The following is a 22,446-nucleotide window of genomic DNA, read 5'->3' on the forward strand; positions in this document are numbered from 1 at the left end:
GAAGTGGTGAGAAGTAAGAGAAAATGGACAATTTTTGGACCGCTTTTCGCCAAAATTGCTCTGAGAGATCAAACTTGTCCTTCAGGGCTTGGAGGGATGGAACCTATGTTGAATGAATTGATGTTAGACAATTTTTAGTGCTTCTATGCATTGTTGGCCAACTCAGTAAGTTGACTCAGGAATCACCTGAGTCAACTCGGGATTGCCCTCTAACTAACCCATCAGTCAAGACCCAAGTGAGTCAGCACCAAAATTCTGGTGACTCGGCCAAGAATCGGCTGACTCGTTGGATCAGTGACTCGGGCTGGAATAGTCTAGGTTTGGTTCAACTATTTTAAAGTGTAAAATTCAACTTGATTCTTACATTTTTAATTATTTTTGTTTTTTTTTTTTCATGAAAGCTTTTAATAGGGATACGAATCAGTCTTAGTTTTCACACGAATTCTAAATCGGGAATTAGAAAAGTGATTTGGAATTAGTGATGGAAGACAATTTGAAGATGAATGCTTGGTTCGATAGAAAAATAGGAACACGACTACAGGAAATAGTTTAACCTCCAGGATAAAATAGTCACAATCAAACGAATGTCGGCTTCACACAAAATATTACAGGGGGCATCTAGACATATCAATCAAGCTAATGCCTCAAAATTTGATTTAGACTACTTGTTGAAAAGCTCCTCCTATCTTGAAAGTTATAGTGTGAGGAAGACAGACAACTGAGTTTTCTCCTACGACGATAAACATGTTGCGATGAAGAACTAGAATGAGTTTGAGTGTAACTATGTGTGCTCGAGTTCTCTACAATGAAACTGGACTTGAATACCCGCAATGAGAGTATGTTGAGGCATGACATGAACGAAACAAATAGAAATCATGAAAAAATGATTGTAACTACACAGAAAATTAGAATACACAAACGATCAAAGAATCTCTTATGAGGACTCTTTGGAGCTCATGCAAAAGGTCCCTACGGGCCTATGTGAAATGCTTGTGGTGCTATGCAGGGAGGTCATGGATGCAAAGAGGAGAGGAAAGAAAGAGAAAGAAGAAGAAGAAGGGCAGAAGGAGATACCCCCCTAGAGATGCCTCGTATCTTATTTGATGCAACCCTTTGTTTCTCCCTTCGTTGAGGATGAACTAGAGGAGCTTCACTGGAGGATTGATTATTGCTTCTTCTTTGTTGGCCAGCTGAGGAGGGACAACAAAAAGGCATGGACTTGATGGAGAGAAAAAAAAAACCAAGGAAAGGGCATAGGAGAAGGAAAGTGAGAGAAAGGGGGTGATTTTTTCATTCTTGAAATCTTTGTGTTTCAGGAAACTATAGGCAGTTAGCCACATATTATACCTTTTTATCCTTGAATTCTTTTTTTTTTTCATTAAAATGTAGGCATTTGTTCTTATATTTTTTGTGTCTGTTACACGTATAGAAAACTTAGTCATCCAAGGACTAGTATAACCGGGGGGTGGGGAGAGAGAAATAGAGATGACCCAAACCCATGGTGACTATGAGGGGTCTTCGTCACACAGAAACCCCAGCGGTTGCGAAGGTTTATGTAGTTAAGAGAGGGAGAGACACCCAAACCCCTAGGGACTACCAGGGGTTTACATTGCATAGAAACATCCAGTAGCTGCCGAGGGTTTATGTTGCTCCCAGGGGTGAACAAGAGTAGCTTGACTCATTTAAGCTCAACTCTTAAGCGAGTTGGCTGCATCATTTGTTGAACAAGTCGAGTTCGAGTTTGCAAGTTGACTTGTTCAAGTACTCGAGTCGAGTTCGAGTTCGAGTTCACTGAACTCCAACGGTTCGCTTTTCACTTTTCAGTGTTTCTTTTTGTTCTCCCTCTCTCGTTTTGAAACTTTTTGCCCCGTTCTCTGAAACTTTTTGCCTCCAAATGGAACCCGAACCTAACTCCTAAGATCCTCCACCCGCTTCAACCTTCAGCATTCCTATCGCAGCCAGCAGCTCCGCTGAAGCCTTCAACCTTCAAGGTTCTTGTCGCACTGGCAACTCTGCTTCATCCTTCAAGGTTCATGCCTACAACAAAGGGGGCAAGTTTCCTGCATGCATGTATGTAGTTCTCTCTCTCTCTCTCTCTCTCTCTCACGTAGTTGTCTTTCTCCCCCTTTCTTTTTTTCTGCATTTTATTCAGCCCAGTGCTTTTCTGGTGTACTGTTTGTACATGTGTGCGGATAGATGTTCTGTCTTCAAGGTTTGTATCGTAACCGGCAGCCTGCCTGTAGCAAAGAGGGCAAGTTTCCTGTGTGCATGTATCTAGTTCTTTCTCTCTCTCTCTCTCTTGCTTTTTTTGTGCATTTTATTCAGCCCAGTGCTTTTCTGGTGGACTATTTGTACATGTGTGTGGATAGATGTATATTTTGTTGCCTGTTGGTGATCATTTGTAAATGTGCAAGTATGAGAGGGGGGGGGGGGAGAGATTTTCCTTTTTGAGTGTGTGGATTAACAAAATAGAAAAGCTTAATGCTGTCTTTAGTGGGTCAAAATTTGTTGGGTATTTCGTCACATTTCTATTTGATATAGAATTTAAGTTTTAATCAGTAGTAAGGTATCTCATAAGTTCCGAAGAAATAAGTTTTTGTTATAGAAACTACCTCTGTATATGCAAGATGCAGGTTTCTTTTCTTCTTTGTCTGTATATTGAATGATGTCTGCCAATTTCTATTGCATTCCATTACTCCCTCTCTTCCTTTGTCAAAGTATATTGGATGATAATACGTTTTTGAAGTGACACAATGTAGTGACCAAGACTGCTTACTGCACATTGAAGGCTTGGTATTGCATGAGGAAATGGCTAATGACAAAAATATTTTCATCTGTTACTATACTGGATAACTAAAACAACTATGTCATGTTCTTAAATGGTAATTCCATTGCCAAGCATGTATGGTTATATATGTGTCTTTTGTACCTCTTCATAATTTGAGCATTTCACTATGTAAATGCTTCTAGCTCCTCGTTATGTCAACTTCTTACTTGATTAATCACATAACAATTAAGCTAAGTGGATATAATAGAAGACATTTTTAGTTTGTCTCACTGTATTTATCTATTTTTGCAGCATCTGTCCCTAATCTTGACATGGTTGAAAGTGTAAATGATCAAAAGGTACTTATTACTCTTAATGCTTTTTTACTAGTTCTAAACTTGGAAGTTGATGTTGATTTTATGGTTTTTTTTCTTCATCCTTTCTTCTATATTAAATAATATTTTTTTAACATGACGCCATAAATTGTCAATTTTTCATTGTGGATTAGCTCTGGGAAGTGTTTATCATCACATGCATCATGCATGTAGGTTTAGGTGGTATTGCTAAGAACTTCACTTTGCTTCTGCTTATGCTGCTTGTGGATGCTGGTGTATACAGAGAACCTTTTCCCTTCTTCTTTAATGTTTATGTCTAAAAATGATGTAGTTAATTTGACTGATGGCACCATCATTATTTATTCTATTTGTCTTGAAGACTAGAATGTTATATAGGCAATTTGCGAATAGTCTTCATCTCTTTTACGTAAGTCAACTTTGACTAGTTACACATTAATTTTTCCCTTTTTTTATGGCCTCTAGATTGCAAATCATCCAGACTGCGCAGTTGCAAACTTGGGAAGAAGGCCTTTGAAGGTTTTGGTCCAAGTGAATACAAGTAGTGAAGCATGTGAGCCATCGCTTATTTCTCCATTTTAGTTACACATTCTCTTTTTTCTGTGTCTGTAGACAAGGAACTTCTTAAGTTAGTGGAGTCAACACTCTCAAAGGGTGCTCGACCAAGTTGCCACAGAAAGGCATCTGATTTTGTTGGTGAGTCTTTTTTCTTACCGTAGCACTTGTTTCCTCAATCTGTTTGTTGAAGAAAAACATCAGTTAATTCTTGTGGTTTTGCTGGTGCAGTAATGTATCTCATAAGTTCCAAAGAAGCAAGTTTTTGAAATACCTGAATTACCCGAAGAGCTTGCCTTCTAATTTTGGATGCAATTGCAAGCATTTATTACATGTTGACCTTATTTTCGGTTCTCTCTAAAGGTCTGTTACATGGCATAGTTATTTTAGTTTACCTTAAATCAAGAAAATTTGGTTAGTTGAAACTTTGGTTTGTTTGGATAATTGGGTAAAGAATGATGGTGACTCAATGCATGAAGTGTTAACAAAAGTATGTCTTGAAAGAAATTGTATTCATTAAATATTTTATGAATCGTCTGTTAATTGACTATATGTATTTCTTTCAGGATGATGATGAATCAAGTGAATATGTATCATTAGAATGATTCAAGTTGCCTCTTGGTAATGCTTGTTTTTTCTTGCTCTTTTGTTCTCTTCTTTTCTTAATTTAATGTGATTTTAGTGTCTATTTCCGTTGCCTCTTGCAGTTTTTTGTTTTGATGTCCAATGTTCATGACTGTGTGAAGAGCTTCTGTGTGTGTGCATGTATGTACCCTAAATTACTTGAAGAGCTTCTGTGTGCGTGCATGTATGTATTTCTCTCTCTCTCGCAGCCTACCTACAAGTGACCTTAATCAATTTCTTTGTGATGACAGTTTAGACACATGAGCTAATCATGGCATGACATCCCTGTGATGCTTCATTATTGGTAGCTTCACCAAGGACTACCAATCACCTTCCTCCAGAAAAAGACATCTTCGCAATGGGCCGGACTCAATCAGTCAGTATGAGCATACTGTTCCATGATTGTGGAGTATGAGTGTAAGTGGCTTATTGAACATCACACATATGAGAGAGACTTGTTGAAGCTATAAGACATTTGTTTGGCCACTCAAAAAAGGGATTATGTGAGTTTTCCTTAGCCTTTTGCTGTTCAATAATCATCTGCCTAAGGATGAAGACAGTTTCATGAACCATAAGACGCTATTCTGGTACATGTAGCATACAGGTGTATCAAACAAAATTTTTATAGGTTGTATTTTTGTTGCTCAAATGTTGTTTTCATCACTATCTTGCATATACACGTATACATGCAAGTAGTTGCATGATCTTGACTGCAAATACATGAATACATGCCTGGGCCAAATGACGCAGCCCAGGTCGGCTCGGTCCGGCCCGCTCCCCCTCCGCCGGGCGCTCCCCCTCCCCCTCCGTCTCCCGCTCCCCTCCAGCCCTTCCCCTCCCCCTCTGTCTCCCCTCCCCCGCTCCCCCTCCCCCTTCGTCTCCCGCTCCCCCTCTGTCTCCCCCTCAGTCTCCCGCTCCCCCTCCGGCCCTCCCCCTCCCCCTCTGTCTCCCGCTCCCCGTTCCACGTCTTCGACGGCAATGGTGATGGCGACGACTGTCGAAGGATCATCCGCAACATCGAGCGACGGGGTGCGCAACCATCGGGCATCAGATGAACCTCAAACGGGCAGGGCCGGGACCCGGGATATCGGGCCGGGCCGGGCCTTACCTGGCCGGCCCCGCCCGATGCCCACCCTCAGTTGGAATTGAGCAAGGTTGGGCCCTGGTACTCAACCCACTAAAGATCGACCAGTAATGTTAATGGGTTGGGCCGGCCCGATGCCCACCCCTAGTTGGAATCGAGCAAGGTCAGGCCCCGGTACTCAACCCACTGAAGATCGACCAGTAATGTTAATGGGTTGGGCCGGCCCACTGGCCGCAAGTGTGGTCAGAGAGACGAATACCAAAAGAGGATTTTATAGGTTGGAATAGAGCCAGGTCGGGCCCTGGTACTCAACCCACTGAAGATCGACCCGTAATGTTAATGGGTTGGGCCGGCCCACTAGCCGCAAGTGTGGTCCGGGCCTGGCCCGTTACGGGCCGGGTACCCGCAACCGGTGGGGCACCTCGCCCGGTGCCCACGCCTAGAATCAGACGTGGTCTCAGGACGGAAGTCGGCCAGCCGAAACAGTGAAACGCGCAAACGGCAACACGAAGAAAGGCAGCAAGATAAGACGGATGGAGAGAAAACACGCAGGTCTTGGTGCTGTTTGGTGCGCGTTGACAAAAAAACCAATGAGGGCGAGCATTGTGGGGGAGGCAGTGATCTTGGTGCCATACCAGAGGGAGCACGTTCCTCGCTACCACCAATGGATGACGGACCCTGCTCTCATTGAAGCCACAGCTTCCGAGCCCCTCACCCTCGACCAGGAGTACGAGATGCAAACCTCGTGGGTCCAAGACCCTAACAGTTACTCCTTACGAAGCCCTTTCCTTTCAGCTTCTTTTCTCATTTCTAGCACATGGCCTATTTTGCAACTATTTTCATTTGTTCGTTTCTGGCCCCGTTTGTCTCTGTTGAATGACCCTGAGTTGCGGGTGCTGCAGAATACACTTTCATTGTGCTGGATAAACAGTTGGTTGATGGCGAATACGTTCATGGGGAGCCCCATGTTGAAGGTGGGTTGTATTTCTCGTAGCTACGTGGCCCTTTTTGAGGGATTAATTGGTGTTGCACTGTTTGTGGACTTATTTGCTCCTTGATTTTCCCCTACATATACCCTTTCGAGCTTGTCTTCTCCCTGATGGCTCTTTGATAAGAGTGGTAGTCTGTTGGGCCAAAGGTTTGAACCACATTAGTCTGTTATCCCTCTCTTTCCCTCGCTTGACATATCTGTCTTTGCTTCACCACCCCCACCTTTTTTTTGCATATACGAACAATCATACCGTCTGGTTTTCAATGTTTTCGCTATTGTTTCATGCGCTGAACTGGAGGCTTCCTGAAGAGAGATTGTTCATAAAAATTGTTTCAATGGAGGGAATAGTAACCTATGTCACACGGATAGCAAGCGCATACCACATCAATAGAGGCTATCTTTAGACATACCATGATTCTTCAAGGACCTGGTCAAACTAGCGTCCAACTCGGTGGAGATGTTGTCAGAACTTGCTATTTCCATCTACGATCTTAATGGTTATCTCTTACTCATTTGTGTTCCTTTTTGTTTTAAGACTATTTTTATCACAAACATTATTGGCTTTTTGTTTTAAGACTATTTTTATCACAAACATTATTGGCTTTGCACTTGAGATGGTATTAGTGTTTATTGCTTTACAATACAAATTTTTGATAAAATGATGTATCACAAGTGCGCCTCCATTGTTTTTTGCATTTCCGTCCCTGTCCACATCCTCATCCACATCCACATCCATGCATAGATGGTGACCGATATCATACTTGAAAATGAAGAAGGAAAGAGATGAAGAAGTTCTTACTCTATCTTGTGATTCTTGTGCTGAACGCTGAGGTTCTTTCCTTTTGGTGCTTGCTGCTGTGTCTAATGTTTATCTTTAATACTCTTGAACAACCGATTCAATAAAATAGAAATCTCATTGAATACTAATTCTGTTATTTTGGATTGCACGAGCTTCATGGGTTAGCAGATGGGATTACCGATTGAATCTTTCTGATAATAAAACGAAAACTTGTGTCTTATTTGATAATTCTAGTAGTTAGCAATATTGGATGATTATTCTGTATGGTGAGGATTATAAACATTGATCCCTCTTCTAAAGTTCCCTGAAGCATTTCTGTCGAAATATGTTGTTCTTTTCCAACAATTCCTTTTTGTCTTTGTGTAATTTGTGAAATGTTCATTGCTCCACAGATATGTCAGTCCATTTATCTTAAAAGAAATTTTGCTGGCCTATCAATTTTTACATTTACACCGTTTGTGTTAATCATGATTTAAGATGCACAAAACTTCTTGTCTCTTGTAAAATTTTACTAACTTCTTCCTTCTGCCTTTCCTCCTTCCTGAATTTTTGACTTTCTCCTCTTCCAACCTCTTCATTGGTACCAATTGAAAATCCTGTCCATATTGTTTAGATCGTTGAAACTAAAGTTGTTAATTTTGAGAAAGGACATGATCTTTGCATTGTAAACTTTACCAAGATAATTTTTTATGCATGGATTTTCCAAAATTTTAGTATTTTATGAACTTCATTTACTGCGGTCAACTAATGGTCCTCTAGTAACTATTTTTTTTCAAATTGTCCTATTGAAAAGTCATCTACTTTTTTGTGTTTAAACTCAAAAGACTTTACATTCTCATTCATTTGGTGCAATATGAATTGTATGTATCTTGGATCCTTGGAAATCTAGATTCATACATCTTGCCTTGTAATTTCATCCCTGAATGCACAATCTTTTGTATTTGTTATGTTTCAGCAATGGCTGGTGATGTGAATATATATATGAATGGCATAGATGACTTGCAAGTATCTGAAATCGAGATTATGATAGCAGAGCCAAGAAGGTAAAACTAACTTCCAATTTATTGTTGTCATATGTTTCAGATGCTTCTTGTCTAGTGTGGTTCTTTGTCTCTCTTCTTGCTTCAATTAGTCCAGAAGATTTTTGAGCTTTTTTTTTTTGGTGGAAGGAAAAAGGAAAAAGAATCAAATCCTAAGATTAGCAACCAGCTGAAGGAGGTTTTCCAATTCAATTAACTACTGCTGTAACAACACGACAACATGCTGGCATATTCTCAATTCAAATGCATTTGTAGATTCATCCAAGCACATGTACCAATGAAATGCTGCATGGGAGGAACTATCCCTACTTTATTAGCAAAAGATCAGATGTGTACAAAGGACAAAAAAATGGTTACAGAATATTAAGGATGTAGTGCATCAAGCAGGGTGTTCAACTTTAACGTTATATCAACAAGAATGAAGAAGAAGAAGAAAGAGATAGTTAAGAGAAGGTAGAGAGGAGGGGATGAGAGAGAGAAGGGAGCACGTTTTTTCTTACGACTCCTCCACTTCTAATTTAATAAAAGAGAACTAATTAGGGTTATGTTTAACCATTTACATAAAGTGACCAATAAGTATTTAAAAATTCAAATAACTACCTAATAATAAAATTCCAAAATACAGAAAACCTCAAACCAATACGTTTTCTCAACACTCCCCCTCAAACTGGAGCATAAATGTCTATCATGCTCAGCTTGTTACAACACTTCATGAAATCCGATATAGGAAGAGCTTTAGTAAATATATAGCGACTACTCAGTGCCCGGGTCGTTGTGCCTCAATAGTACCATGGATTCCTTCCCGACTGGATTGCAAAGAAGATAGAGATTCGGGGTAGGTGAGGAGGAAGTCGTGTCCTCGGCCTAGAGCCTTAGAGGGACCGCGCAGGGAAGCAATGGCCTACGCTAGGCTAAAAGCATTACTTCTTGCTACTTCTATCCTAAGAAGTAACGTAAGACGCCAAGATCTTTAGTAACAAAGTGTTGTTGGAGGTACTTCTTTGTGTCTTGTATTTCTTGCTCGCAGTCACTAATTAAGATGATGTCATCCACATATATCACCATAAACACCATACCACGTGAGGTCCTTTTTATGAATAATGAATAATCTAAAGGAGATCTATGAAAACCGAACTTGGACACAACATCACACAATTTCTGAATCATGCTCTGGGACTCTGCTTCAAGCCATATATAGCATTTTTTAGCAAACATACCTTGGTACACTCCCTTTGTTTCTCAAAGCCTGGCGTTTGCTGCATATAAACTACTTCAGATAAATCCCTATACAAAAAGACATTTTTGACATCTAATTGGTACATATTTCATCCATAATGAACTGCAACAAATATAATTAGTCACATAGTACCCAAACGTGCCACCGGGGAGAAAGTTTCGAAGAAATCAATACTATACATCTGTGTGTACCCTTTTGCTATCAACCGTGCCTTGTGTCGCTCGACTGTACCGTCAGAGTTATACTTGATGGCGAAGACCCATTTTGAGCCGACAATATTTGCCCCAGATGGAGGTTCAACAAGATCCCAAGTGTGGCGAGATATTAGGGAGTCCATCTCCTCCTTCATTGCTTGGTACCACTTAGAGTTCAAAAGAGCTTGTTTATGGGAGATAGGAACAGAAGTAGCTGACAAAGCATCAATAAATTTGCAGATATGATCTCCCAAATGAGATGTACTAACAAATTTAGAAAGATGATAAAGTGTGCATTGTCTGATCCCTTTACGTAGTGCAATAGCTAATTCATCAGGATGAGAAGCATCAATGAAACACTCAGGCATGTCATGTAAATCAAAACTACGTACCTCTCGAGAGCAAGACGGTGCAAGGTCATTAGATGATGGATTCCTTCTTAAATATATGAGAGGAGGGTCTTTAAACTGCGGAATGGAGGAATACGACAAGTGGGGTGTGACATATCAGAATTGACTCAAGTGGAATATGAGGAATTGGAAGTGGAACAGAAAGGAGCATCTCAGATTGTGGGAGTTAAGGGCTTGCAGGAAAGAATGGAGATGACTCGTGAAAGGTTACATCAGCACTGACAAACTCTCGGTTAGATATAGGATCGAAGCATCAATACCTTTTTTGAATTTTGGAGTATCTCACAAATACACATTTAGTTGCTTGTGCGGCTAATTTATCTCGATTAGGTCCAAGTCGATGTACAAAGCATGTGTATCCAAGATTCCAAATATACGTGGAGGTAAAGATAACAAGGCCTTATTTGGGTAAAGAATTTGAACTGGTATCTTATTGTCTATTGAAGAGGATGACATTCTATTTATTAGGTAACATGCAGTTAAAATTGCATCTCCCCAGAATTTTGATGGCATATGAGAATGAGTCATGATAGTTTGGGTTACATCCAACAAATGTCCGTGTTTTCTCTCAACTACACCATTTTGTTGAGATGTGTGAAGGCATGTTAAATGTGGCACAATACCATGGGATTTGTAGAATTCAAGTAGAGAAGTAGATTTAAACTCGAGAGCATTGTCAGTGCAAACAACCTTGACATAAGAATTAAATTGAGTTTTTATTTTCAATATGAAAGATTTCAAGTTACAAGAAACTTCAAATCTGTCTTTCATAAAAAAAACCCAAGTGACTCGAGAGAAATCATCAACAATGGACAGATAGTAACGAGATGACAACCGACTTGGAACCCGACTAGGTCCCCATACATCAACATGAACTAAATCAAATAGATTTTGGCTAGACTGACTTTGACTTGAAGGTGTATGACTATGCTTGCCCAATTGACAAACTTCACACTCGATAAAGGTTGTGGAAGAGATCTGAGGATGTAACTACCGAAGTTTAATAAAGGATGGATGATCAAGTCTCAGATGCTATTGAAAAGCACTTGAAGTTGAATCAACTAAGAGAGATAACTCTTTAGCGGATGTATCCAAGAAGTAGATTTCGTCTTTCTCATGGCCTCCACCAATCTTCTTCCCAGTCGATAGGTCCTAAAATACACAAGTACCCGGGTTAAAAATAACTTGGCAATTCATATCTTTAGTTAATTTGCTTATAGATAACAAATTGTTTGGGAATTCAGGAGGATATAGCATATCATGAACATGTCAAGATGGAGATAAACGAACATCTCCATGTCCTTCAATCGGAGATAGTCTTCCATACGCTAATCGAACATACTGTGAGGGATAAAATTTTTGCAAGTTTGAAATACTAGTATCTCCACAAAAGTGTTTAGATGCTTCAAAATCAATTATCCAACAACCATTATAGAGAGTTCTACTTGTAGAATATGCTGAATTTGTGATAGCAGTGGAAGCCGATAAGGTAGGAGGTGCAATATTTGATTGACGCCCCATAATTAAGTCAAGTTCAGCTGGACTTAATCTGAGAGATGTAGCATCTACAGAAGCGGCAGTGGGATTCACCTTAGGAACCATACTAATAGACTGTGTGTTTGGTGCTGAAATGGATGAGGATGTAACAGTCGTGGACGTAGATGTGTTAGGTGTACCCACTTAGTTCCAGCATTTATCTTCTAAGTGACCAAGACGACCACAATAAGTGCATTGGAGTCTTTCGCGTCCTCTTCCTCTATCACAGGAAGGGTATTGTGCACTTCGTCCTCCTCCAAATGAGGCAAGTGCAGATGACTGTGAATTATTTCTAGATGGAGGAAGGGTAATAGCCAATCTAATAAGCCTGTTGAAGGCCTCCTCTAGATGGGAAAATCTGATCCTGTAAGCATTTGTGCCTTGGCTGCAAAATAATCTGATGATAGTCCAACTAGAAATTTAACAACGATTATTTGCTTCAAGTGAGATTTGTGACAATGCTTGCAGGGAGGTTTTAAGGATTTCATCTTTTCATAAGTAAACTTTAGCTTTGTAAAGTATTCCATTAAATCTATATCACCTTGCTGCATTTGTAACAACTCTCGCTGAACTTGTAAAATTTTGCTGATGTTCTTGTCTTAAGAGTACATCTGTCGTAGAGAATTCCACATATCCTTAGCCGTATTATAATAGCTGAGCCCAACAACAATTTGAGGCTGAGTGCTATTCATAAGCCAAGCACTAATTATGTTGTTTCATTCTTCCCACCGTGCATACTTGCCAATTTTTTTTGTTGGTTCATCTTCTTCCAATATATATTTCTTCCTATGTCCAACGACTGACAGCATGAATGTTCTAGCCCATACATCATAATTAGATCCATCGAGTTTGATGGTAGATCCGAAAGAAAAAGGGTTTGAGAACACTTTGTACTCTACACCAGCCTCAGTTTCTGATTTCCAGATTCAATTATACCATGTTGTAGAGACTTATTGGCAGCCATGATAAAATGTCGAAGATAAAAGAATATGAACTTCCACAGCACACTGAGTATTTACCAATAAAATATCAAGCTAACTTCCCACAGAGAAGATTATCCCTGCGAGTCGGTATTTCTGCAACTCCACGACAGTCCCACTGCTATAGCCACGCTACACAAAAGAGAAAAGAAAAATATTCTGATTTGCAACAAGTTATCTCTGCAACCCCACGACAACCACACAATTGTTGCAGAAACAACACATTAGATCTGCAACACCGCGACAATATCTGCAACTTTATGACAATCACACAGTTGTTGCAGCAGAAATAATCTCAGATATATATCTTCAAGCGACCAATGGCTGTCTACATATGCTTGAAGTTCCACCACCGACTGCAATCAACATGGGTTAGGGTTTCTGATCACATTTACATATTTGTGATCAATACCCTAACCCTCGACAGGCTGAGAAGTACCTTGTTTCAGTCAATCGAGTGACGGTGCCTAGGCGTTGATGAAGAATAAGATAACAATGGAGCTTGCTAGTTTATAACACCTTCAGTAGGATCCCAAGAATGAAGATGAAGAAGAAAGAGATAGTTGAGAGAAGGTAGAGAGGAGAGAGGATGAGAGAGAGAAGGGAGCACGTTTTTTCTTACAGCTCCTCCACTTCTAATTTAATAAAAGAGAACTAACTAGGGTTATGTCTAACTCTTTACATAAAGAGACCAAAACTAGGTGGAGGCCGTGCTGGGAGGTTTGGACGGGCGGATGCACATGATGGAGAATGCCTGAATTGGATGGATGCACGCCTCAATAGCATGATCGCAGAGCAACAAATGTTGGCAACCTTGCTGCGTGAGGCTCTCCCTCAAGTTACACATCGTTCCCCTAGCTTGGAACATACTCAATTAGATGAACAATAGGGGAGCATGGTTCCACTGAATGGTCTAGGAGGACGTTCTTGGAAATCCTAAAAAATGGAGTTCCCCAAGTTTACTAGAGAGAGTATCTTGTGAGTTGGGTACTCCAAAGTCTGAACAGTATTTTGAGTGCCAAGGGATTGTGGGCGAGCAGAGCTTGAACCATGCTGCCATTCACTTTGAGGGACTGGCCATTCATTGGTATCATTGGCTGCTGGCACGTCAGGGGAGGCCCGATCGGGAGACCCTTGTCAGAGAAATCACCGCTTGTTTTGGCCGGTCAGGCTACCTCAACTATAATGTTTAGCTCTCAAAGATTAAGCAGTTGGGAACCATTGTGGAGTACCAGGAGCATTTTGAAGGTTTCAACAACTTGGTAGGGGGCTGGCCCTCGGTGAGGTCCCTCAATGGTGCTTTTGTCTGAATGTTTTGAAGTGGCCCACACTGTGGAGGAGTAGTACAAATGATTGCATTCCCTTGGTAGACCCTCGCAGGAAGGCTGCATGGGAGGAGCTAACCCCCCCCCACCCCACCGTGGATCGCCAATTCCGCAGCAGGAACCAAGGCAAACCCCCTACATTGGTAGGTTGTTTGACACTTGATGTTGGAGCAAATAAAGGAAAAGCACCATTGGGGAATCTGCTTCCCCTGTGATCGTCCGTGGACATTCCACATAATTGTAGGCGATTGCACATGTACTTGGTTGAAGAAGGATATGACCCTCCTGATGACTATGAGGATCCCCTGTTCTCAAAAAACCAAGCAGCTCTTGTGGAAGAATTGCCCCCGAGATATCTCTGCACCCGCTCGCAGGCGATGAGGTTCCCCACTAATGCAAGTGGAGGGTCGGTTGTGCGGCAAGAAAGTGAGCGTGCTGGTAGGCACAGGCTCAACACATAATTTCATTTGTGAAAAATCAGCTCGAGCCTTGGGCTGCAGCGTGGAGACACAGCCGGTCTTTAATGTGGTCATTGCAGATGGCAGCACCCTCAAGTGTAGAGAGAAGTGCCACCTGGAAGTACAAGTTTCTAGTTCAGCTCTACACACTCGCCATGGCAGGAGCTAACTTGGCACTTGGCATTCAGTGGCTGCGAGACATTGGAAAAGTGGTCTAGGACTTCGTTGGCATGAGAATGCAGTTTCACGGATCAGGAAACAAAAAACTGACATTAGAGGTGGCACCAAAGAAGGCCTGAAAAGAGGGGTTGGCCCTGCAACTACTTAAAGGACCAGCGGCTTCATTTCTCTTGCTATCGAAACAAGAACCAGGGGAAACTGAGAGTGTATGCCTACAACAGCCTGACCTCTGCAGAACAGCACTCGAGGAACTGCTTAGGGAATTCCAGCAGGTCTTCTTGACTCGCGATGCTGCAAAACCCACATCGAGTTTCAGCACAGAGCCGAACCAGTGAAGTTCAGGCCATACCACTATAGCCGAATGCAGAAGGAAGCGTTAGAACAGTAGGTACAGGAGATGCTGGAGACTAGAGTGATTCAACCTAACAGGAGTCCTGTTTGCATCTCCTGCTTTGTTGGTCAAGAAAAAGGATGGCAGTTGTCTGTTTTGCGTAGACTACCATGCCTCAAAAGCCATCACTGTAAAGGACCGATACCCCATTCTTGTGGTGGAGGACCTGTTTGATGAATTACACGGTGCACACCTTTTCTCGAAGCTAGATTTGTGCTCACGCTTCCACCATATCAGGGTTGCAGTCTACGACATCCCCAAAACCACCTTCCAAACTCACGATGAGCATTACGAATTTACTGTCATGCGTTTTGGGCTGTGCCCTCAACATTTCAGTGATTGATGAATGACTTGTTCCGCCCCTTCCTGCGGCGATTTGTTGTCATAATTTTTGACAACATTCTCATCTACAGCTGTGAAGAACAAGATCACCTGCAGCGTTTACGAATGAAGTTAGCCATGCTACAACAAAACTACTTGCATGCTAAGTCCTCAAAGTGCACATTCGGCCCAAGGAAGATGTCATACTTAAGACACATGATCAGCATAGGGTGAGTCAGCATGGAGGAAGAGGAGATACAAGCAATTAGGGACTGGAAGGTCCACCAGACCATCAGGAAGCTGCATGCATTCCTGGGAGGCTACGGTCTTTATAGCAACGCCCCTCACTGAACTCACCAAGAAGGGCAGATTCCTATGGGGGGAGTAGGCAGAGCATGCTTTTTCAAAGACTAAAACAAGCAATTAAGGACCCTTTTTTCAGCTGCCCAACTTTCAGCTACCCTTCACTGTGGAGTTTGATGCATCAGACCTTCGCATGGGCGCACTTTTCAGTTAGAACAGTCATCTCATGGCCTATTTCAGCAGGTCAATGGAAATTGCCTTTGGCAGCAAGTCTGCATATGAATGGGAGCTAATAGCTATCATTCTTGCAGTCCTCAAATGGAAACACTACCTCATGGGGCAACAGCTTGTGGTGCTGACGGACCACCAACATCCTGAAGTATTGTCTACAACAGCCATTTCTATCCTCGGCATTGCAGAAATGGATCCTGAAGCTAAGGGGTTTGACTTTGAGGTACATTTTCACAAAGGCAAGGAGACTGCTGCAGCTGATGGACTCTCCAGTTCAATAAAGCCACCGGCAAACAATCTGCTAAACTTGTTGCATGTGCAGGTTCAGTTACGAGTTCAAACCAGGAAGGCACAACAGGAAACAAAGTCAGTCAGGAAAACAAGGGATCAGCTGAGTCCTAATCCCTGCAAGTTCTATGGCTATGAGTGGAGGCACCCTTTCCTATACCACAGATGAGACATTTTTGTTCTGCTGGAAACATCACTGCTATTGGAACACTACCACAAGGGACGTACTGGGACAAACATGGTCATCCATTTGCTTCGTCACTGGGCAGGGCTATTGTAACACTTGGAGGATCATTGCTTGGACAAACATGGTCATCCATTTGCTTCATCACTGGGCAGGGGTATTGTGACTAAGCAGGGCAAGAGCCTTGCCCAGTCTCTTATGGGCTCTTCTTAGGCAGCCACATCTACTGTAGACAGCTCTTCCCCCTCATTGTTCGGATAGTTGTAGACAATATTGACAAATCTGGGTATGAGCAGTTTCTGGTGCACAAAGCCTCTCAGGCTTATGCTTCCATAGCTATGATTGATCAAGCTCTCTCTACGCGCACATCCACACTTGCTTCAGGTATTACTTGAATTATTGACTCAAGTGCATTGAGACATTTCTGCAGGAGACCCAGTTCTTTCACCTCCTTACATAGATTCTCTTAGCCACGTCATGTCAACATTGCAAATTGTAGAACGTCTCCTGTTTTGGGTTATGGAGACGTGAAGCTCTCTTAGTCTCTAACTGTTCCACATTTTATATGCTCTTAAGTTTCCATCTCATTTGTTATCTGTTATACAGTTGACTACTGATCTGCATTGTCGAGTTATTTTTTACCATGGTTCATGCTCATTTCATGACTTACAAACTGAGAAAATGATTGCTGGTGGTTATGAGCAAGGAGGAGTCTACATATTGTCGGATCCTATGGGGTTTGCAGCATCTTTTTCTTCATCAGAATCCACATCCTTCGAGTGGTATCTTAGGCTTGGTCATCCTTCAGGGTGCAAGCTTTTTTACATCCTTCCTCATCTATCAGTCCCAGAGTCATTTCAGTGTGACGCTTGTCAACTTGGCAAGCACACTCATAGTAGTTTTCCTTTGAGCTTAGTCCATCGAGTTAGGGGTTTGATCTTTTTCATGTTGATGTGTGGTGGTCTAGCAATGTTGCTAGTCTATCTATTTGTTTGTTTGTCTTTTTTTTTTTTTTTTTTTTTTTTTCGTTGTTGTCGATCATTATTCTACAATTAGTATGGGTGCGGGTACATGTACGGACCATTTTAAAAAAACTTGGGTGCGGGGGTACGACCATAAGCGCACACACACACACACACACATATATATATAACAATTATGTACAAAAGAACAACCAGCCAGAATCGCCCTTTTCTCTAGCTTATTTTGTTCCAACTATACAGAGCAAATAACAATTAGAACACCGAACTCGAAAAAGAAAATAAAACGAGGACGAAGAACATCGCCATTTTTTGCCGCTCGCCGCCTGCCATCGCCGCTCGCTGTCAGTGTCTTTCGGTGAAGGTTGAAGATGAAGACGATCGTTGTTTAGGGGTTTTTCGCAAATTTTAACGTGAAATTTGTAAAAAACGTTAAAATTCAAAATCGGACAAATTTGGACTCGGTCAAAGTGGACCGAGTCTGGAAATGGTAAAAAATGACTTCGGGTGTGTTGACCGTACCTGGTGCGGTCAACGCAGCACCCACGCCACACCCGTACCGGTACCGGTGTTGTATTGGTAGGGTGCGGGTACTCCTCCTTAAGAGGAGCACCCGTGTTACATAAAAGAAATGTCTGAAGTCATTTATACTCTCAAAAACCTAATTATTGAAATAAAAACTCAGTTTGGGAAGATGAAACTCTTATAAAGAATATCGGTTGATCATGTGAAATCTCCATCCTTTATGATGCATAATACTATGACAAACATCAGAAATTGTCTCTATTTGAGGCAGGTTGTTGGTGGTTTGAGTCACAACTTTAAATCTTATTTTCAAACTCGGACTCTTGGCTGTGTGGATGTAAAACCTTTTCCACCGAGATTTTTTTTTTTGGATATGCTCATATTGAGAAGCTAATCTTTGATGTGAATTCGAATTGATGATCACAAATGGAAAAAAAGGTGTTTCAGACATATGGCAAACAATGTTGGTGAAAGACTTGAGGGTAGTCCTATATCAAAAATTTTGAGATCAGAGTCCCTAATAACGATAAGTTGGAAAGCAAGTACCATATGAAGTTCATATGGTAAAATTTACTATTCATCCATAAAGTACATGTGCCAAATGATATAAAGAAGTTTTTGATGGTAGGTACTGAAGGAATATAACCAAATTTGTCTCTAAGGGGCTCTTTTAAAAGCTCTTATGTTTGATTGCTTCGAGGAAACTTTTATCCTTTTCAAGTTCAAGATTTATAAAAAACCACATCCACCTTCAGCTATTATTAAATGCTAGGATTTTAGCTGACCTAATTGTAGAATTGCATTTCTCATGGAAAAAAGGAATTGCTACTCTGCCCTCGGAACGTAATCCCTTCATTAGAAGCTTCTATCAACAGTTTTGGTCTTCAATAAAAAAACATTGAAGCAATAAATGAAAATTAGAAAATGGAAACTGGCCATCTGGTAGATACAAATGCAGTCATTTATCACTTGAAAAAGGAAAAGAACATGTCCTAGTTTGCATCCCATGAGGTGGAGTCATCTTCTTGATTTGTTATATGTCTTGAAGTTCTCGGTCTTCCACTTTCATCATTATTTTATTCTTCTAAATCTAAAGACAAGTTCTTTGCATCAGTATTTAAATTTTCTTATGTGGAAAATGGGTTAACATGTTCAATGTAGATAGCATTTGCATTGGTCTCCTTCAATTCTGGAGTTATGCTTTGCAAATGCATATTCATTCTAATGAAGACCAAATTTGTTAATATGGATGATGCAATTTTTTTTTTCTTCATGTTAGCGGCATCAAATGCACTCCAATTTCTTTCACAAGCTGAAGCACGGTTGACTTAAATATTTAATAGCTATACCTTGAAGCACTAGAACATACGGAACCTAACATTTCCTACCAAATCCTTAATATAATTAAAAAAAAAAGTTATAAGTATAACCAACTATCATTGTGAAACTTAAAAGGAAAAGCTAATAAAATGAGATGCTTACGTGGATGTGCAGTGTGAATAACAGCCATGGCTAACCCTTCACAAAACAATGTAGGATCTTTATTTTAATCTTTGGCCAGCTCATTAGCTATTTCAGAATAATCCTCATGAGGAAAAAGTTTGTTTGTCACTATGTCCAAACCTTCACGAACTTTTTTATCCATTTTTACCAATTTATTCCAAAATAAATGAGGATGTATATAATCTGCTTCAACATGTATTGGATTGTGTAAGTTACAGTTCCTCCTCCTGTCAATTATCTTCCAATATGATATATATTTTTCTTGTTGTCCTTGTTGTCCTTACAGCTTCTTTAGCTGTATCAAGTGCCTCATTTAAATATCTCATAGTCTCTTTCTCCATCTACCATTTTCACTACTTTCACCAATGGTTCAACGGACATGATTATTCTTTTCACATATTCCAAAGATCTTCATTTTGGAATAGGCATGTTGTTTCTCTTGCATCATCTTTTTCCACTTCTTCTACATGTCTCCAAGCATGGGGGGCAACCGTGAACTTCAAATTTCTACCTGTTTTAGAATATATGAACCAATAAAAGGCTAGAGGATTTCACCTTATATATATATATATATATATATTCATAAACTGAAATCCTCCAACCATCTATCCATCCGCTTCTCTTACTCAACACAGCCCAATGTAAATGCATTGGGCTGCATGTGTGAAAGATCTGGATGGACAGATGGCTGGAGGAGTCCAATAACCCTATATATATATATATATATGTACGTGGGAGATGAAATCTACCCATAAGTTAGATGTTGATATATAATCTAATCAAAAATTAAAAATTTGTTGCTATGCCACAGGAGCATGAACAGTGGCTTATGGTGCTGCAGCAACATTTCATAGTTTAGAAATAGTTTATGGTGCCTTCAGTGACAAATTTTTAGTTTTTTTAGCCATCCAGCAACGTCCAGCATTTAGCAGATTTGAATCGTCCTATATATATGAAGTCAGCAAATTTGAACTCCCATATATTCTATGATGGTTCTGCTGATTGTTATGATTGGATTTTTCTTTTAAATGTCTTTCAAGGTGAAGGCATGACAGTAAGTCTATCCTTCCATTCAGGAAACCAAGCGGGTGTGTATTCTAGGGATCCAGAATTCTTTTGTTATACATGGGTTTCCTTTCATATGTCGAAAAAGAGCATAACCTGTGCATAACAAAAGATCATGGACACATCATAATGTCGTAATAATAATGCTCATGGCAAACAAATTATAGCAGCTGGGGATGCCAAAGTCTGCAAAGAACAAAACTAATTCTGCTGTCAGATGGTATATAAGATTTTAAATCATGTGAATGCTTTGGAGGTTGAATTAATATTAATTTATCTTCTATCTGATTGCTCTTCTGCTGCTTGGTTATTCTTTTGTCGCTGCTGTTCTATGTATCATTCTGATGGGAATAAAATTTCATTTTGCCAGTCGTAGGAAGGGACTTGCAGCAGAATCCCTGTTGTTGATGATGGCTTTTGCCTTTGAAAATCTTGGGATACAACTGTTCCGTGCAAAAATTAGTGAATCAAATACTGCTTCACTTAATCTGTTCAAGAAGCTGGTCTCTCTCTCTCTCTCTTCCTTCCCAAACCTCCCCCCTGCCAAAAACCTCTCTTCAAATCCAACAACACACACATGCACATACACACATAGATTAGCACAAATCTGTTGGCTCAGTGCTCTTGGACAAGCATAGGTGCCAAGTGTACTGCCACATCTACTCTGACGGCTTTTCAGTCTTCTTAATGTGTACTGCTATTCATTCCAGCGTTACCAAATTTCATCATTCCCTTATTGTGTGCAGGCATTTGAATATGCTGGATATAATCATGTTTTTAAGGAGGTAATTTTCTTATCAGGATATTTGGGTTTTTGCAGAAAGATATCTATTGAGCTTTTTCAACTGATTTCTTTTCCCATTCCTGTGAAACTTGTTAGATCATTCTTGAATTAGATGTTAAGAAGAACACGTGCCAGGAGCTCAAAGTCTTACTTGGGAGCTTGAAAGTGTTTCATGGCGATAGCATGCAATCTTGATATTCGAATGACCATTACATTATGCAAGGGATGCTGACGACAGAGTTCTTAGTTTGGTTATGAAATTTTAAAGACAATACAACATTAATGTTTACACTTGTACCTATTATGTCCAGTCCAAAATCATGGTATTAGGTTCCCCACCCTGAGGATAGTGTGGCAGAAGAAAGAAAAAAGAGAAGTGGTATGACTATCTAACACGATAGTTGATGGAAAAAGATCAATGGCCAAGTAACATAGGTACGTGGGTTATGACCATGTACAGTACCAGTACCAGTATGGTGGTACGCCAATTCCAATACTGGTACGGCAGTATGCTGTTGGTACATATGAATAAGTTCTGAGTGGGAACCGCATTTTTTTCTTATATTTTAACCATATTGTTAGTCTATTTAGTTTTATGAGATTATATGTAGGAACTATTAAACATTGTCTTAATGATGTACCATTTTACACTTGTTTTTGTTTTCACGTATTAAAAGAAATCAGTGGCCTAGAACTACGGGATGTATAGTATTTCGATAACGAATTACGTTGGTGAAATGCAATCACATTCCTTTTCTACTTACTGCCTCAAAATTTTACCTTTCCTAAGTGGGTGTATGATATCCTGTATGGATGATGATATTGATCATAGTGGACATATCCAAAGTGTTCAATTGTCTCACCATATTTCTTGATTGAATCTACTCTGCTTATTCGGGTTGCTAAAGCTGCAGCTTTACTGCAATTATCCGATAAATTGAACGTCTGTAATATTATAACTCATCTCCGAACTACTGATATCTGTAATTACCTTTTCAAGCTAAAAGCAGGCATATTGCCGTCTCATTAACTCACTAACTGAGCGGAGCTGAAATAACTAACCGGTTTGCCTGTTCACTTCTCCATCGGCTTCTGCTTTCACTGTGCCATTTTTTATTCACGAAAAATCAGGCAACCGACCATAACTTGCTTTATATATATATATATATATATTAGTGATTGGTAGATATCAAACCACTTGGGTAAAGGACAAAAACAAGGCCATTTAAATTCATGTTAAAAAGTGTTTTAAACAAAATGTGAACCTTTTAATGTGTTTATAAACATTAATTTAACATAAAATATGATTTCATTCAATTCATTTTTGTAATTATAATT

General features: G+C 40.3%; 1 protein-coding gene across 1 annotated transcript; it reads left to right on the forward strand.

Annotated features, from left to right (window-relative positions):
• Positions 1-5,843: 5,843 nt before the first annotated feature.
• LOC116259733 (uncharacterized) lies at positions 5,844-21,758 on the forward strand. The gene is made up of 6 exons (XM_031637653.2): positions 5,844-6,148; positions 6,286-6,357; positions 8,129-8,216; positions 20,695-20,827; positions 21,071-21,109; positions 21,205-21,758. The coding sequence occupies exons 1-6, from the start codon at positions 5,917-5,919 to the stop codon at positions 21,301-21,303; spliced, it is 663 nt and encodes a 220-aa protein (XP_031493513.1). The 5' UTR covers positions 5,844-5,916; the 3' UTR covers positions 21,304-21,758.
• Positions 21,759-22,446: the final 688 nt, after the last annotated feature.

This window comes from Nymphaea colorata, chromosome 8, assembly GCF_008831285.2.
Source record: "Nymphaea colorata isolate Beijing-Zhang1983 chromosome 8, ASM883128v2, whole genome shotgun sequence".
NCBI classification, from domain to species: Eukaryota; Viridiplantae; Streptophyta; class Magnoliopsida; order Nymphaeales; family Nymphaeaceae; genus Nymphaea; species Nymphaea colorata.